This window comes from Lolium rigidum, chromosome 6 (genome assembly GCF_022539505.1).
Source record: "Lolium rigidum isolate FL_2022 chromosome 6, APGP_CSIRO_Lrig_0.1, whole genome shotgun sequence".
NCBI classification, from domain to species: Eukaryota; Viridiplantae; Streptophyta; class Magnoliopsida; order Poales; family Poaceae; genus Lolium; species Lolium rigidum.
Genome location: NC_061513.1, coordinates 127,258,151 through 127,277,007, shown reverse-complemented (window position 1 = coordinate 127,277,007; position 18,857 = coordinate 127,258,151). Strand labels below are relative to the sequence as shown.

Genomic DNA, 18,857 nt, shown 5'->3' with positions numbered 1-18,857 from the left:
TGTATAGTGTGGATGATGATGATTGTTTGCGAAGAACAATAACGAACAATTGCGGTAGATTGTATTTCAGATGTAAAGAATTGGACCGGGGTCCATAGTTCACTAGTGGTGTCTCTCCCATAAGATAAACAGATGTTGGGTGAACAAATTACAGTTGGGCAATTGACAAATAAAGAAGGCATAACAATGCACATACATATATCATGATGAGTACTATGAGATTTAATCGGGGCATTACGACAAAGTACATAGACCGCTATCCAGCATGCATCTATGCCTAAAAAGTCCACCTTCAGAGTTATCATCCGAACCCCTTCCAGTATTAAGTTGCAAACAACAGATAATTGCATTAAGTATGGTGCGTAATGTAATCAACACAAATATTCTTAGACAAAGCATCGATGTTTTATCCCTAGTGGCAACAAGCACATCCACAACCTTAGAACTTTCCGTCACTCGTCCTGCATTCAATGGAGGCATGAACCCACTATCGAGCATAAATACTCCCTCTTGGAGTCACAAGTATCAACTTGGCCAGAGCCTCTACTAGCAACGGAGAGCATGCAAGAACATAAACAACATATATGATAGATTGATAATCAACTTGACATAGTATTCAATATTCATCGGATCCCAACAAACACAACATGTAGGATTACAAATAGATGATCTTGATCATGATAGGCAGCTCACAAGATCTAACATGATAGCACAATGAGGAGAAGACAACCATCTAGCTACTGCTATGGACCCATAGTCCAGGGGTGGACTACTCACACATCGATCCGGAGGCGATCATGGCGATGAAGAGACCTCCGGGAGATGATTCCCCTCTCCTGCAGGGTGCCGGAGGTGATCTCCTGAATCCCCCGAGATGGGATTGGCGGCGGCGGCGTCTCTGGAAGGTTTTCCGTATCGTGGCTCTCGGTACTGGGGGTTTCGCGATGAATGCTTTAAGTAGGCGGAAGGGCAGGTCAGGAGGCATCACGAGGGACCCACACAACAGGGCCGCGCGGCCAGGGCCTGGGCCGCGCCGCCCTGGCGTGTCGTCGCCTCGTGGATCCACTTCGTATCTCCCTCGGTCTTCTGGAAGCTTCGTGGAAAAATAAGCCCCTGGGGGTTGATTTCGTCCAATTCCGAGAATATTTCCTTACTAGGATTTCTGAAACAAAAAACAGCAGAAAACAGCAACTGGCTCTTCGGCATCTCGTCAATAGGTTAGTGCCGAAAAATGCATAATAATGACATATAATGTGTATAAAACATGTGAGTATCATCATAAAAGTAGCATGGAACATAAGAAATTATAGATACATTTGAGACGTATCACGCTACGAGGCGGAAAACACCAGAGAGAGAAAATCTCTCCGGTAGATAGGAATCTGCCGGGGGAAATTCCCTCCCGGAGGGGGAAATCGTCGCCATCGCCACCGCCATCGAGCTGGACTTCATCGTGATCATCATCCTCATCAACTCCACCATCAGAACCATCATCACCACCGTCTCCACCTCGTCCCGATGTAACTATTTGGGTTGTACCTTGCATATTTCGAAGGGGAGACTCTCCCGGTATTGATTACCTGTTGTATTTGATGCTATTGAGTGAAACCATCAGATTAAGGTTTATGTCCCGATTGTTATTCATCATTATATACCCACTGATCATGTTCCATATGTTGTCCCGTGAGTAGTTCGTTTAGTTCTTGAGGACATGGGAGAAGTCTTGTGTTAGTAGTGGAGCTATGTGAGTAATATGTATTGATATGATATTTAAGTTGTGGTGTTATTCTTCTAGTGGTATCATGTGAACGTCGACTACATGATACTTCGCCTTTATGGACCTAGGGGAATGCATCGTGTATTTGGCTACTAATTGCGGGGTTGCCGGAGCGACAGAAACCTGAACCCCCGTTAGGAAACCATTGCACGAGGGAGCGTAGGATCTCAGAGTTTAAGGCTGTGGTTAGATTTTATCCTAATTACCTTCTTGTAGTTGCGGATGCTTGCAAGGGGTTTAATCATAAGTATGTATTATCCTAGTAAGGGTAGTGCATTAGCATATGTTCACCCACACAACACTTACCATACCAATAGAGATTATTCACGGATGCGACGCGGAAGCACTTGACATAAAACCTCTCGTGTGTCCTCAGGAACGTTTGGTCGATATAAGTAGAACAACCAACTTTTCCTTTGTGCTAAAAAGGATTGGGCCACTTGCTGCAATTATTATTGCCGCCTTTTATTTACTCGCATTTTATTTATTTGCAATATCAAATACCCCTGAAAACCCGTTTGCTAGTGTTTACAGAGAATCCTTCATTGAAACTGCTCATCAACACCTTCTGCTCCTCGTTGGGTTCGACACTCTTATTTATCGAAAGTACTACGATACACCCCCTATACTTGTGGGTCATCACGCGTCCATCACATGGATGCCAAGTCTGCCTTCCTCAACAGCGACTTGAAGGAGGAGGTCTACGTGCAGCAGCCGCCGGGGTTTGCGACTCCCGGCCAGGAGGGCAAGGTACTCTGCCTGCGCAAGGCTCTCTATGGCATGCGGCAGGCACCACATGAGTGGAATGCCAAGCTGGATTCCACGCTGAAGGCAATGGGCTTCGAGCAAAGCCCGCACGAGGCGGCCGTCTACCGACGGGGGAGTGGAGGAAACACCCTGTTGGTGGGCGTCTATGTCGACGACTTGGTGATCACCGACATCAAGGATGCAGAGGTGGCAGCGTCCAAGGAAGAGATGAAGGCCACCTTCCAGATGAGTGATCTGGGGCTCCTCTCCTTCTATCTGGGGATCGAGGTGCACCAGGACCACTTCGGGATCACGCTTCGGCAGACCGCCTACGCCAAGCGCATCGTTGAGCTAGCTGGGCTCACCGAGTGCAACCCAGCCCTCACTCCGATGGAGGAGAGGCTGAAATTGAGCCGCGACAACACGACAGAGGAAGTGGATGCCACACAATACCGACATCTTGTGGGGAGCCTGCGCTACCTCGCCCACACACAGCCGGACTTGGCCTTCTCCGTCGGCTACGTTAGTCGGTTCATGGAGTGACCGATGATGGAGCACCTGCAGGCTGTGAAGAGGATCATCCGCTACATTGCGGGGACTCCCGACCATGGCCTCCACTACCCTAGGTGTCCTGGGGTGGCGCACTTCGTCGGGTACAGCGACAACGACCACGCCGGCGACATCGACACCAGCAAGAGCACGAGCGAGATCCTCGTCTTCCTCGGCAAGTGCCTCGTGAGCTGGCAGTCGGTCAAGCAGCAGGTGGTGGCCATGTCTAGCTGTGAGGCTGAGTACATATCGGCCTCCACCGCTTGCACTCAGGCACTCTGGCTCGCTCGACTGCTTGGTGATCTCCTCGGTCAAGACACTAGACCAGTGCAGCTCTTGGTGGACAGCAAGTCTGCTCTGGCCCTGGCAAAGAACCCCGTTTTTCATGAACGAAGCAAGCACATTCGATTGAGCTATCACTTCATCCAAGACTGCTTGGAGGAAGGGGTCATCAAGGCAAGTTATGTCAACACCACAAATCTGCTCACCAAGCCTCTTGGGAGGATCAAGTTCCTCGAGCTCTGCTCCCGAATCGGGATGGCTCAGCGATCCCGCAAGACGGCGTACAAGACTTAGGGGGAGAATGATGAATAAGTCATTGTATTCTGTTCTTTGTGGAGCTGCTGCTGCACATGGTTCTTGTGAAGAACCGCAGCACACACATGGTCCTTGTGAAGGACAGGTGGTTAGGATAGGATAGCATCCTTGATCTTTGACTGCTTTTAGAGACATCAAGTATTGGCAGTTAGCAACTTTAGACTAGCATCTTTAGACTAGCATATTCTGCCTGGCTAGCAGCTATAAATCTGTAGCCCCGTGCCCTCAGTTTGGTATGACATTGTGTGAGATGTGTGAGAAATAAACCAACGAAAATTGCCCTAACTCTCCTAGTGTCATCCTCTTTTTCATGAAAGTGAGGCTAGAGATACTAACAATATATATGTGTTTAACTGTTAAAATTGCTGAAATAAGTTTGAGCGAAGAATCAAAATTGGTAGAGGCGGGCTGGATACCAGTCGCGTGCCGACGCACGTGACTAATACATAATTAGAAGCAGGCGCAGCCTGCATGAGGCATGTAGCACGTTACTAGTCGCGCGTGACCGGCACGTGACTACTAGGTTAGTAGAAGCGGCGGCGGAAGCACGCGACAACTAACAGGCTTACTAGTCGCTTTTCAATGGCCTCCACGATTATTAGATCCTTACCACTGGCGAGGTAATAGTCATGCGCCAGATTCTACGACTGATGGTCTAATTTAACATGCTACAGGTAAGCTTTTTCCTACTAGTGGCGAGATGGTGAGGCTGCGTGTCGTGGCTACTCTAATATAGTCAAACATAATTCACAATTCAGACACTTATAAATGTGAACCGTGAGCCAATACAAGCAAGATAACATTTCTTTTACAATGCCTATCAGGGAACACAAGCATCCAATGTTGCCCAATAATGCTAGTAACATGTTTGTAACTTAATCTCACATTCTCACCTGGATAAAACTGGCCATTGCCCACGCAGAAATACTACGTGCAAACTAATCAACGGTGACTACGTTGCGAGTGATGACTTGTACCACACCTGCTGATCAGTGGCTCGCTCTGTCAGTGGATGCACCTGCCGGGCTTGGTCCAGCGGAACCCTCCCCGGCGCCTGTCCTCGGGCGGCGCCGCCGTGTAGTTCCTCCAGTCCCTGAGCACGTTCCTGAGGTCGTGCACCTTGTTGGCAAGGCCCGTGCAGCAGTTGGCGTGCAGCGTGCACACCCTGCCCATGTCGCCGCTCAGCTGGCAGAAGCCGCCGCAGTGCGCCGTGTCCAGGAACTGCATCCGCACGCCGGCGCTCCGGCTCAGCTCCCCCTGCGCCCGGCCCAGGATCTCCTGCTCGTTGGTGCCCTCCGGGAACCTCCGCCGCGCGCGCCTCCACCGCCGGTAGAACTCCACCGTCCGGTTCGCCGCCCGCACGTACAGGAACCCCCCGTTGGGGAGGTTCCCCATGCTCTCTGGGTCGCCGTTGAAGACGTCGCTCGCTATCGCGACGTCCGACGTGATCGCGATGTGCCGCAGCGGGTTCCGGAACCACATGATGTCGATGTCCTGATCAAACACCAAACACATATTAGTTCATTCATTCGCTTGCATACTATCACTACATCGCACCGGCCATCGCCCGTCGGTGAACTTGCACGTACCGTGAAGAGGAAGTTGAAGCCGAGCTCGAGGATGGTCTGCTGGAACCGGTTCCTGCCCCACATCATGTCCAGGTAGTCCTTGGTCATGAAGTGCTTCTCGTCGCTGTAGTCGACGGCGCCCGGGGAGCGGCGGAGGAGGTAGCAGTGGCGGTGCACCGACCGGCACCGACGGAGCGCGCCGGGGTCGACGGCCACGATGAGGACGTGGTCCAGCAAGTGCGCCGTGCCCTCGCCGAGACGGAAGCTCTCCAGGAAGAGGTCCAGGAGGGACCCCGGCTCTGCGTACGCCCGGTTGATGGACGTCATGATCACCGTGCCGTCCTCCATCGACGCGTTCTTCAGCACCTCTGCAAGCTTAGCATATGGTTTGGCCTGCGCAGGGAAGAAAGATGGTTACGTTGAGAATTCAGATTCTGCAAATAATGTGATCTTAGTTCATGATTCTGCAAATATGCATGGTTAACTGAGCATTGGATTTTGGCGCTAGAAACCCATGCACAATCTTTTATCTGATCACCCAAACCATTTTGTCACGAAGCTCTTTTGAGAGGCTAGCATATTCGTTGCCTCAACAAGCCAAATTCAGCTGTAAGGCTTTTGGGATTCGAATACTACAAAGCTAGAGGAGGCTTAGGCGGAGCCAATTAATGTTGGAAAATTAACATCAGCATGTGTCATTCGGCTTTAGAAAATAAATGAAAGAAATTTGGCTATAGAAATTCAATGTTAAGATAAATTGCTGCTGAAAACATGGCTGCAGCATTATATTCGTCATGAACTTCTTATTATTTCACTGTGTGGAGAACTGGAGAATGGAGATATACTCCCTCCATTCCGATGAATAGGCATCCTTGTTTTTCATGTTTTTTTTTCTTTGATCAATAATTTTTCCAAATATATAGAAGTTTTTGGTATAAAATTAACATAATTAGAAAGTGATTTTCAATATGAATCAAACGATACTAATCACGTAAAATATAATCAAGATTTTATTGCTCAATTTTTTCGGTCAAAGTTTGTGTTCCTTATTCATCAAAACGGAGGTAGCGGGTAAGAGTCCAGGAGAAGAGCAAAGATGGCCCATTTTTCAGTAACTAGTTAGACTATTTTTTCTCTTCTGTTTAAATTTTCTCAACGCTTTCGTTTCCAAAAAGAGGATACTCGATCTTCAGTCTTCATAAATCATAACGCATGGTTAGATAATTTAGCTCTGCTCAACAGTATTGCAGTTATGTGTACATGATCAACTTTTTATTTCTACCTTTTGATGCGTTATGACAAATAAACAATGTATGCAGTGAAGTGAAGGAAGAGAATGAGGGTAAAATAAGAAAATAAAGTATTCGACAAGAAAATTAACCTGACAGTCATAGTCACAAAACAACAAGCAGAGGATAACTGACCTTGGGTTTAGGGGCCGACTGAGCACCATTGCCCCATGCGGCCAGGGCCGGGGGCCGCCAGTTCACATCCATAGTAGCATTGAGGAAGACGACTGCCGCTGTCAACGCTGCGCCGAGAAAGAAGGAGGTGACTGGCAGGAGCTTGCTCGTGTCTCCTCTCACCTTGGAAGTCATGTTCTTGCTGTTCCTAATCTGATAATGGGCTACATCATCATTAGAGAAGAGTGCCATGTTTTGGTATGGCAAGGTGCAGCTTCTGCTAGTAGCGGTACACCATATATATATAGCACTTGGCAAGCTGGCATCATAAATGGCCTTTTTGCTGTAGTGCTGCAGATTAAGTTATGGGACGTAATGCTACAGATTAAGTTGATGGAGTTGGGATGTAATCATAAAGATTTGCTATAACGACTAGACTTGTTCTGATGGTGTGGATTAAGGTATATATGTGGGAATTTGTGAGCCTGAAGAATGAAGGAATTGATAGTGGGAGTGGCAGAACGGAAACGAATATGCTGTCCAAATGTGCAAGCAAATGGTTTTGTTCTGTGCCAATGGATCAACCAAATTTTGGGCAAACTTTTGGTTCACTTACCATGTCCACTACAAATATCACACCCATGTCCATCCCCATCCGTAAAGCCAAACATTTTTTTTTAGTACCATAGCAAGAAGCTCATCCGTAACATTTTTTTACTCAACAGTGTGTTTTCAACATGCAAATTTGACCATTACTTCGCGAGAATGTGGTTGTGAATACAGTTACAAAAATTACGCCATGAAACTATTTTACTGAAAGGCCTAGTTTATTAATAGTATGAAGTAGTTGTCAATTTTTGTTTACGAAAATGTTCCCAAATACAGTATTATCTACTCCTCTGCAGAACAGACATAATATATAGGAGAGGCGATCATGGATATATTTTCGATCTCAATTAGTTGCCACAAGTGCATGACTAGAAATGCCTTGCGAAAACACCATAATCGCGCGGCTGCATGCAACAATTATTCAGTTAACCACACTGATCTACTGCCTTCCATTTACTAATTTTAATCCTCACGAACTCGACGCAGTTTCGTCAAACGACCCGCAATGACGGTAAATTAACTTGAGAGTCGAGAGGGAGCCGGCAATTACCGGGGCGGATGAGGTGGCGGCGGCGCCGGCGGCCAGTAGTGACGGCGTGTTACCGGAGGAGGGCGGCGGCTTTGACCTCGAGACCACGCGTTGGGAAAATAATGGGAGACGGGATGGTCGCGCCGTCTTCGTCTCTGCGCAGTTGAGCTCTGGAACCGCGCCCGTACTCCGTGCTCAAACCCCGTGATGGGAGGCTTAATGGGCTCGATCGCTGGATATGGGCCACTTACAAAGGATATGGGCTGGACTTCACCCCGTTAGCATCCCCTGGCCCTGGGCCGTTTTGTGGGCTCAGCCCATGAGATTGGTACCTATTTTTCTGTTTTGTTTTTCAATCCAAAAAATTACTGTGTCAGACTGGCCCGTCAGGGGCTAGAGTAATATTTTTCAAAATCTTAACATTTTTTAAATTTAAACAATTTTTGAATCCAAACATTTTTAATTTGAGCAATTTCGAATTTGAATGTTTATTGAATCATAACAATTTTCGAATCTGAAACTGAAAAAGAAACGGAAAGAAAACAGAAAAACAAACTAAAGAAAAAAGAAGAGAACTGAAAACGAAATGAGCAAAATTCCCGATCAAAAATTCTTTTTTTCTTTCGTTCGTTAAAAAAAAGCGACAATGTACTTTATTAAACTTCAACTGAGTATGCAGTGCACATAACTGAAATAGCAACGGCATCTGCCGCAAAACCCCCAATAAGCTATACATTCCACAAGCCACTTAACTGGCGACGACCAATCTATTTTGCCAGGGGCTCAGACTCAGAACCCACAAAAGGGCCAAGTTCGTTACAAGAACAGAACGAGTAGCGCACCAAATGTTTAGCAGGTCATACGGAGTATGATATCGCACCTCGCCGTATGCTCTTGGTACCTCCAATGGTTGACAGAGTGATGTCTCCGCTCCACTCTGCTAGTATACCACAAACCACCTAACACCAGTATATCATCTCCTGCTAGGTCTAATCCGGATATCGTTTCCACGCCAAACGGAAGCAGTATTGCAGTTTGATTAGTCTGTGCCGAAGTAGCGATCACCATATTCTCCCAATCCTGGGACGACACGGTAATCCTCATTCAACCCGACGTCGATCTCTGATGTCACGATCTTCAGACGAGGGAATCGCTTGCAGACACAATGGATCCCTTCAGGAGCCTGTTTGCGAAATGCTGTAAATAAACTAACCAAAAACAAGGGAAACAGTAGAGAGGTGTAACTAGGAAAGTGATTGAGCTAGACAACTGTACCGAAATAAGAGTAAGAAACATGATCTGGTCCTCCGGAACTCCTTTTCTTATAAGAAGCTCTATAGCTTGATTTGCTGAGTTACCTGCAGAAAACAAGGTATAATAAAAGGGCTAAATTACCAACCACTATCAGTCGTTAATTCAAACAAACTTACATATAGAACTATCAAGAAAAGATAAAAGAACTTTAGCCCATCGTGCTAAACTATTAACCTCAATTAGTTCTTAATTTGAACAATTATACAAAACTATCAAAAATTATTCAAAAGATATATAACACTAACCTGTACCAAGGACAGGATCCATAAGTAGAACATGACGTTCAGCTATATCCATGGGCAACTTGTGGTATATGAGCTGGACATGAAAATACATAAGATTTATTCACAGAATCGCTGAATTATACTATTTTCATGAACATTTACAATGAAAGCATGTGCACAGAATGCTCAACCTGTTGTCCGTTGTCTCCATCCCGATGTATTAGGATTTTACCTATTTTTATCCCCTTACAACAAGCACGCAATGCATTTTCCATGCTTTCACCACTGCAGTAAAACATATATATTATTCCAAAACGTGCAAGAAAATACTGTCAGAAATTTATTGCACGAGTGATTCCCACTAGTGACGATTCCATTGAAAATTGAGGGGATCGTATAGTCAAACAAGTTTTTTAACACTGATTGGATGTTGATAAACACTGAGAGGGGTGACTGTAGGAAAAGGAAAGAAAAGTATTAAAATGTATTGTTTGAACATAACGTAATCCCACCTGGAATTTGCAACAGTTAGATAGAAAAAGAAAGAAACATTGAAAATATTGTATGGACATACCCTCATATTATCAGAATTTGTAGTCATCATAATTGGAAACATTCAATTAATGTGGCCTAAATATATGTGAACCCTATTAGAAAGTTTGATGAGGAATGTCACCGATTGGAGTTACATTTCCTAACAATTTTGTTTCGAAATAAGCTTTCATGCCAGACAAGGCATTTATAATATTCTAATTTTTATAGAGGGTACGAAGTTAATATGCACCAAAGTTTACCATTTATGAATCTCATAATCTGAACGCGTTTACAAAACAGAATGGACACATGAAAGTTACAAGTATATATGTGTCATACGCGAGTAATCATCCCACAGCTTCGCGAACTCAATTGTTGTAGCAATGGAGGAGGTTGTAGTTTTGATTGTTGGAGCTGGGCCGGCAGGCCTCGCAACAGCGGCGTGTCTTAGCCAATTCTCTATCCCCTATATCATCGTCGAGCGTGAGAGTTGCAGCGCGTCCCTATGGCGGAACCGCGCGTATGATCGTCTGAAGCTACATCTTGCCAAGGAGTTCTGTGAGTTGCCACACATGTCGTACCCAGTAGATGCTCCAACATACATACCGAAAAACCAATTTGTCAAGTACTTGGATGACTACATTGAGCGTTTCAACATTCAGCCAAAGTATCGGACCACTGTTGAGTCATCCACATATGACATCAATGAAAAATGTTGGTCCATCATAGCGCGTGACATAGAGAAGTGCACAATAGTCAATTACAAGGCGAAGTTTCTTGTTGTGGCAAGTGGCGAGAATAGTGAAGAGAATATTCCAGTGATCCCTGGACTGGAAACTTTTCCGGGTGTGGCCATCCACTCATCAAGCTACAAGTCAGGCATCAGCTACACTGGGAGGAATGTGTTGGTCGTTGGATCTGGCAACTCTGGAATGGAGATTGCATATGACCTTGCATCTCATGATGCCAATACTTCAATTGTCATACGAAGCCCGGTATGTGTACTATACTTCCACTATAGAATTTATTTGCATTTTTTTATTTTATCTCGTCAATACAGAAGATGTGTGACCATTTTTGTGGCTGCAGATTCATATAATGACTAAGGAATTAATCAGATTAGGGATGAAACTAGTACGTCATCTTCCAGTGAAGCTGGTGGATGATCTCATTGTGATGATGGCAAATTTCATATTTGGTGATCTAACTAGGCATGGCATCACCAGACCAAAAAAGGGTCCATTTGTCGTCAAGTCAGAAACTGGCCGATCAGCCGTGATTGATGTTGGCACCGTGGGGTTAATCAAGAAAGGCAATATTGAAGTAAGCATATCCTCGTTTGGGACATGTATAATATAATAAGAGTTAATCCATATGGCAAGATATTTTACATTTGATATGATGTAGGTTCAAGGAAGGATGACAAAGATTAAAGGTAAAATAGTTGAATTCGAAGGTGGGAAAGAAGGCTCCTTCGACGCAATTGTGTTTGCAACAGGATACAAAAGCACAGCAAATAGGTGGCTCAAGGTAGTAGCATTATTGAGATTTGAATGTCCAAGTGTAATATCTCTGTATGCTACATTTGCTATATATTCTAACGTAAGTAATGTGATTTATTTGTGTAGAATGGCGAGGACATGTTGAATAGTGATAGTTTGCCAAAGAAGGAATTTCAAAATCATTGGAAAGGTGCAAACATGCTCTATTGTGCTGGGTTAGGGAGGAGGGGCTTGGCCGGCATTGCCTTAGATGCCAAGAACATCAGCAGCGACATTAAATCTACCATAGAGTCTATGTCTGGCTAAGTTAGCCTTTATTTTTCTTCTACTAGGAGAAGACTGCCAGATATTAGTATCTCTATAACATCTGCGTGATGTCCGACAGGATGCTGTACAATTTAGTTCATGTCAGGGTATTATGATATTATGATTTATGAGTATTATCTCGCGTGATTCAATCGTGCCCCAGATATTTTTTCTGAACTAACTGAATATTTTCTGCAGATTTCATTTACTTTCCATATAAAATTATCTAGTGGAGTGGATGTGCTAAATTTGAGTTACAACAAATATGAATATTCACAGTATTATAATCTCATTTATGAAATAATCCACACCCATCATTATATAGTCCCTTAAAAAACATGGACATTATCTCTTCTACCAAACTATTGTGCACTGCCCTTCAAAAAACTGTTGGAGGATGTTGTACTATAAAATAAGCAACTTAGATATTCTCTTTCTCCATATCAATATCAAATCTGTTTGGAACTCGGAAAATGAAGGAGGCAAGGAAGTTGTATACAGGTTTAAATCAGCACATGTTGTTCCTACTAGCTAGTGTGGGTTAATAATGATTGATGTTCGACGACACGATAGATGGAATGGAGTAAAAGTAAGAGCTGTGTACTCTAGGATTCAAACTTTAACATTCTAGGAATATATAACTGGAAGCTGCATGCAATGCTATAGTATGGATTATGGAGGTACCTCAAATTCTAGCATTTAAACTATCCGATTTAAAAATTGGGGCGTACCTTCGAACAATTGACACTCCACAGAGCTTCTTGCAGAAGTCAACTCCTGAATAAATAGATCCTGGATAACACATAGATAATCATGATGTTAGTGTAAGAAAAACTTCCATTCTTTGTTCAATACAGGATAAGAATGGGTAGTTGGTTACACAGGCATTGTGTTAACACAAATGTACAGTGCACAATTGTCTGAAATAAACAGGGGAAGCAACAACCTTTATAAATCCCAGGATGAATGCATACGAAACCAAGCAGTAACTACGATACAAGTTTTATTTCACACTTCGAGGGCATAAGCATTAAGACTTTCATTTCACAATTTGAGGGGAAACAATCTTTGTGAAGCCCGCATTCGATGATTTTGTTGTGCCTTATCTCCACACAAACTCTGGTAACCAGTGACAAGGTAGATCAGTATCGACATTATAAAGTATTGCATGTTATTTTGCCTGGTTTTTGCATAATAAACTAGGCATCTGTACTCCTCTGTTTTTTTCCTCTAAATGGAAAGGCAGAGGTCCTTGCCATGCTTCTCGGAAAAAATGGCGGACTCATTCAGCCATAGTTTAAAAAACCGGACCGGACCACTGGTTGAACCGGAGCCTCCACCGGTCTGTTAAGCGCACTGGACCGTCCACGCCACTGAACAGGATAAAACAGGCCAAACCAGCCGGTTTTCAAAGGAACCAGTGAACCGGAGCGGTTTTGGCAAAACCCCTGGTTCACTACCTGTTCCAGAAATATCACTTGTTCGAATTATTGTTGTCTGAAAAATGCAGGGACAAATTTGGAAACTCAAGAAATCGACGCTTGCGTTTCCAGTCGATCCCATCCCAATTCAGGCAGTAGAGCGCCACAGCCTGTGCCCGCCATCACCGCTGCGTAGAGGTGCCGCCATGGACGCTTCAGTTTCGCTGGCCGCTGCTTGAGATGAAGCTGCACGGGCCACCGGCTGCCGCTCGATTCCGCAGCAACACCTCCCACCAAGGCCAGCCACACCACTCGATTTTGCGGCCACCTGCCTTGGTGCCACCGCCGCCCCGCTAGTCCCACGCCTCTGCCAGCGACCTTCATGCCTTCATAGGCTGTTCCCTGTTCTTCTGTTCTGTTTCTCCCATACCTGATGCCAGCCGCAGCTGTTCTGCATCTCCTGGAAGCCTGTTCAGTTTGGATTCCTTCCTCCTGTGTATCTAATTTCCATGCGAATTATTCTTTACAGTGGTCATGTCAAAATGTCACAGAGTTAGAGATTATAGATGTTTGCCCGTGTATGTACAATTGTGCATTATTGGCTCCTGTGTATTTTGGACAGTGTCCGTGTGTATGTACAATTATACATGTGTTGCATTGCTTTGCTGTTGATGGCTTGATGCTTGCTATGTTATTATGTGAATTATGATTATTATTATGTCAAATTGCTAAGTTTAATTTCTTTGCATACATGTTTATCTGTTTGGTGCAACATTTATGGATAAAAAATATTATTTTATATCTTAAAAGAGCGGACAGTGAACCGGTGGTTCGACCGGTAAAAACCTGAACCGAGAGCCTCACCGGTTCGATCACCGGTCCGGTTTTTTAAACTATGCTTTCAGCTCTCCAGCCATATATGAAGGATATTATGGATTTAAGTTACCTGATGGAAGCAAGGCTAAGAATTTCCTAGAGAATAATTTACAACGAAGGTGTATAACACAGAATGAAGCCAGTGATGTACTCTTGTACCTGTAGGTGTAACGACCTGCTTCTCTGTAAATGGCAAATGCCCCAGACCATGTTCAACTACCTAGCAAGGTATTTCCATATCAGTAACACATTACCACCGACCACATTTACGAACTGCGCAGTTTAACTTGGCCACCTAATTAGAGAAGTTATCTAAGAAAGGAGAGAGAGGTAGAGGCCACAAGTAACAAGAGCATTACCAAGCGAATCAGGCGATCTGAATAAAAGACAAAATCAGGAGTAGTAATTTCCTTATCACGAATGAGAGTATGCATTCCACGTATCTGTTCAGATGAATCTTTAAGAGCATCACAATTTTGGAAAATCTAAGTACTGTTATAAAGCTTAAATCAACAGTGATAAACAAATGTACCTGGAAAGTTGTGTGAACTACATACACGTTTGGATAAAATTTGCACAGGTCGTGCTGGCCAAGTTTTGTACGAATATGTTGCACGATTAAATCAATGGCAACATGGTTGTCTCCTCCTCGTGGTATGATCACATCAGCATATTTCTTGGAAGGCAGAACAAAATCATCGAACGCAGGCTTCACAAACCTTCCATACTAATTATTCCATCAGAAGTTCGTGTTAAAAAGGGTAATGTCATGTGTATTGCGAACATGATCGCATGAATACATATATACTCCCTCTCATGGGAGATATTTGAAGAAAGTACATTGATCAAGGAGGTTGTAATATCAAGAAAATATTACTACCTCCGTTCCAAAATATAAGCCTTCTTAGAAAGCTAGTTTAGCTTTCTAAAAAGACTTATATTACAGAATGGAGGTAATAGAATGGTAGATAACCATGATATACCTATGTATAGCAAGAGAATAGATTATGTGAAGGTTTACTCATAAATACAGAAGAGAGTAAAATGGCAGCATACTAGAGAAACAATAATTTAAACTGCGTTCAAGCCTTGTATGTTAAAAGAATTGAAGCTTAGAGAATATAATGCATTCGAATAGGCTAACTAAAGCAGAAAGACTGGTTTGAATTACCTGCTCAAGCACGGAGAGAACATCTCTGCCTCTTTCAACTGTATCACGCCTTATTCGTCGGGCAAGCCTAATATCAGCGTCTAAAGTGGATGCATAAAGGCCAACAGAAGAAAGGGTGAGTGGTAACAAACATGACTACCCAATTGAAACTGCAATACATATGTACCAAGGAGAAAAGGAACAAACCTGTGTCAACGAAAATTTTCATGTCCATCAAGTCCCGCACCCTTTGATCATGAAAAACCAAAATGCCCTCTAAAATGATGACATCTGATACATTGACCTAACAAAAAAAGAATAATCAGTGATTCATTGATAAGAGGAGTTTTGGACCTAGTTAAACCATCCTATCCATTTGGGTTCTGCTTGCACTAACAGAAGGCAGAAAATAGATAGCCAACAACACTAGACATCTTTCTTCAACACAAGCTCCCGTGTTGTATTACAGATTTACAATGGAAATACTAGGGACCTGGTGGTAAGACCAGCTTTGTAAATTGTAACTGGTACATATACTGAGAGGCAAACAAGCATTTCTCTTTTTTCCCTTTCTCATTCCTCCCTCATGTATGCTCCCCCCGGTAACCAGTGAGTTATAGAAGTTATAGAAGTTCATTTATTATCAACATCATTTCACCATACCTCTGTACATTACATATCCCCCCACCCCTAAAACCTCATGAATTTAGAGTTTCAACACTTTTCTATTACATTTGACAGTGAAAGTCTGACAGTACTTGTTAGAAGGTTGGTGGTGCCAAATGGTAATAGAATATAACAGAACATAAAACTAGAGCAACGTTCCGTGAAGCATAAATAACATAAATTAAATCGTCACTCACTGGATTGACATAAAAACAGCAAGCATGCCATATAGGTAATTTTCATGTCATCCGGATATTTCACATTTTGAGAGAAAGTTAACACCAATAACATCGTGCATAATAAAGGCACTATCACTTTGACATGAAATGAATGGCAGCTAGTATCACCTTTCTGAAGCTCTCGGAGCATCGTCGATGATTCTTGAAATCATAAATAGGAATATTTACAGACTGCCCGCTTTTCAACTCTCCCATGCACTCCAGAAGTCGATCAGTGTCAAATGCATCTGCGGAGATAGAAAGACATAAAATCATCCTTACACATATATTAAAAAAAATTAAAATAGATCGGAAAACATGTTGTAGAGAAGAGCATGGATTTTGATTAAACCAAGTACCAGGGTGATCAAAGTTGTATTCTCCCACATGTTCAGACTGTTCCTCGGTTAAACCACGGTAGAAGGAATCCTGCAAAATTACAACGGGAAGTTTGATTATACTTATAGCTCCTTGAAATAAGTTTTCTGTGGTTGGGCGGTCGGTTTAGCATGGGGTGCTCTAACAGGCATCCGATGGTGGATCAGGTTTCACGCGAAAAAGGATGCCTACTGGAAATGTTAATGTGGGGTATGACCTAGGAAGAGGTATAGCGATAACGGCTAGATCCGGATTCCCTTAACAAACAGAGGAACTTGGCAACAGTGAGAATCATTTATGAAACAAAATCATCATCGCAGCACATGATTCCAGACTCCAACAACGGATGCTCCGAATTTGAGCATATATGCACTACGCAGACATATCAAGGAAGAGCGCACTATCGGAGAACAAATTCCTCAAGAGGATTAATAAATAAATAAAAAAGTAGAGGCCGAGGAGCAGTGGCAAGGAAGAGCGCACCTGGTTGACGAGCACGACGCGGTGGTCGTGCAGCTGCTGGATGATCATGTCGCACACCGTGGTCTTCCCGGAGGCCGTACCGCCCGACACCCCTTCACCAGAACGGACCCCAAACAAAAAATCAGAACAAAACAGAAACGGAGAAATTGCAGGGGAGAAGCGTTCGTGCGTTAGAGGGGAGCCGCGCGGAGGCGTACCGATGACGAAGGGCTGCCTGGCCGCCGTGGGAGAGGCGAGCCCGCTCGGGGCGGCCGCGGCGGCGGGAGCGGCGGAGGCGTCGGCCGTGCCGTTGCAGGCGGCGGAGGAGGGCGAGGAAGGGAGGGATGAGGAGGAGAGGCGGCGAGAGTCGAGGCGGAGGCCGCTGAAGTGTGCCCCGACCGCCGACTCCAGCACGTCCTCCATCGTCGACGCCGGCGTGCTGAGGTGGCGATCGCTTTTTGGCGAGCGGAGCGGAGGTGGGAGGTTTTGACACGGGGACGGGGGTGGGTTTTGGGTGGGGGAGGAGACGGTGGTGGTGGGGGCGGATGGAGATGGAGAAGGACGGCGTGTGCGTGCGTGGGGTGACGTGAGGCAACCAAAGGAAGGCGGCCAGGTTTCGGCCTTGTGGCGCAGCAAGAACTGGTTTTCGGCTTTTCGGGAGAGGGAGCAGCGTTTTCTCTGTGCGCACCGGGGAATATGTGGGGGTAGATTCTCTTTCTTTTCTGAGCCTCGCATTAGATGCTGCTGGTCCTGCATCGTTTTACCTTTTTCCGATTTTGTTTTCCGCTTTCTAGTTGGATGATACGTACTCTGCGGACGGGGGCCATGGGTGTTTGACCAAACCTGTACGCATTCTGCCACCCCTCGCTGTGAATCTGTGATCGATACGGTTGTCTTTTGCCATTGTTGCGTTGCGCGGCGCGGCCAGTAAACAACGACTTGGCCCTTGGGACCTGGGACTTGCTGGCGCTGTGGATAGGACCTTCGGCAAAAGATAATCGATGGTGGCGTGGAGGTGCTGGTGTCGCGTGGGGAATCGTCCAGTTGTGCGCAAATCTGGCCAACCGCATTTTCAAGTATTATTTGCGAAAGATACAAAATTTAGGACTCCTTTGATTTATTTCGGAAACTTAAAACCGATCTCGGTACATATGCATCCGGTACATACAAACATAGTATTTTTAAAAGATACAAAATTTAGGACTCCTTTGATTTACAGGATAATAAAACATAAGAATAAGAAAAACATAGGATTAGGATGTCATTCCTAATTGAATCCTATGGCAACATGAAGTGTGTCTGATTGTAGCGAAGAAACTTTTTTTTGAGGTGTGACCTAATATTTTTTGTTATAGCATTTGCACTGCAAGATTTCTATAAGATATTTTCCATACAACATGCTTCGATGAATCAAACAACCTATATAGGAAATTTTCACACAGCTTCCAAATCATACACAATTCCTATACAAATTCTACACGCGTGTATGTGAGCGCCTATGTTTGTACTCTGTTTCTCAAGAAAAAACTTTGAATCAAATGAGCCTTTGGAAAGACAAAATTCATATGTAGAGGGACGTGTTCTTTGAGTGCACTTAAAGTTTCACATCAAATCGTTATTTTTCGTGCCCTATGTAAAAACGACTTACATAGGGTAGAGAACATGTCATTTTTTTCTTCTAAAACAACTTTATGAGCATATAACATATTAACATATACACGAGACATTTTTTTATTTATTTGACATTTTAAAATATATTTTAAATACAATTCAAATAAAATGTGCATATGCATCCGGGTGCATAAACACCCTATCCACTTCCTTTAACATATCAAAATAGGCAAGGGTATCATGCGTGCATCTTAAACAAAAACAAAAAAAATCTTCCGTATAGCCTAATCAAACGGAGACTAAGCCTGTCACACAGGTGTGAGTCAATGGTCGAGTGATTAAAAATATAAGACTAATTCTCCTCTTAAATATTGGGTGCGTACAAGGGCATCTCCAACGCTATGATTTAAATCAGA

General features: G+C 44.1%; 2 protein-coding genes across 2 annotated transcripts; both read right to left on the bottom strand.

Annotated features, from left to right (window-relative positions):
* Positions 1-4,479: 4,479 nt before the first annotated feature.
* Positions 4,480-6,893, bottom strand: LOC124658902 (uncharacterized protein At4g15970-like). The gene is made up of 3 exons (XM_047196897.1): positions 6,663-6,893; positions 5,260-5,631; positions 4,480-5,164 (listed from the first exon to the last, which is right to left on the bottom strand). The coding sequence occupies exons 1-3, from the start codon at positions 6,891-6,893 to the stop codon at positions 4,676-4,678; spliced, it is 1,092 nt and encodes a 363-aa protein (XP_047052853.1). The 3' UTR covers positions 4,480-4,675.
* A 1,580-nt stretch (positions 6,894-8,473) lies between these two features.
* Positions 8,474-17,101, bottom strand: LOC124660182 (uridine/cytidine kinase UKL1, chloroplastic). The gene is made up of 14 exons (XM_047197978.1): positions 17,049-17,101; positions 16,852-16,943; positions 16,350-16,419; positions 16,120-16,238; positions 15,314-15,410; positions 15,128-15,207; positions 14,489-14,683; positions 14,316-14,399; positions 14,116-14,176; positions 12,391-12,451; positions 9,509-9,602; positions 9,339-9,411; positions 9,055-9,137; positions 8,474-8,962 (listed from the first exon to the last, which is right to left on the bottom strand). Exons 2-14 carry the CDS (start codon positions 16,897-16,899, stop codon positions 8,819-8,821), a joined length of 1,209 nt encoding a protein of 402 aa, XP_047053934.1. The 5' UTR covers positions 16,900-16,943; positions 17,049-17,101; the 3' UTR covers positions 8,474-8,818.
* Between the last annotated feature and the right edge of the window lie 1,756 nt (positions 17,102-18,857).

What these genes read in the sequence shown, in the direction of transcription:
- LOC124658902 (XM_047196897.1), bottom strand. Translation starts at nt 6,893, where the DNA reads ATGGCACTCTTCTCTAATGATGATGTAGCCCATTATCAGATTAGGAAC. An exon ending in AGTCGGCCCCTAAACCCAAG is followed by an intron (nt 5,632 to 6,662) that starts GTCAGTTATCCT and finishes TTCCCTGCGCAG; the next exon opens with GCCAAACCATATGCTAAGCT. An exon ending in GCTTCAACTTCCTCTTCACG is followed by an intron (nt 5,165 to 5,259) that starts GTACGTGCAAGT and finishes GTGTTTGATCAG; the next exon opens with GACATCGACATCATGTGGTT.
- LOC124660182 (XM_047197978.1), bottom strand. Translation starts at nt 16,899, where the DNA reads ATGATCATCCAGCAGCTGCACGACCACCGCGTCGTGCTCGTCAACCAG. An exon ending in GCTCCGAGAGCTTCAGAAAG is followed by an intron (nt 15,411 to 16,119) that starts GTGATACTAGCT and finishes TTTTTTTGTTAG; the next exon opens with GTCAATGTATCAGATGTCAT. An exon ending in CAGATCGCCTGATTCGCTTG is followed by an intron (nt 14,177 to 14,315) that starts GTAATGCTCTTG and finishes ATACCTTGCTAG; the next exon opens with GTAGTTGAACATGGTCTGGG.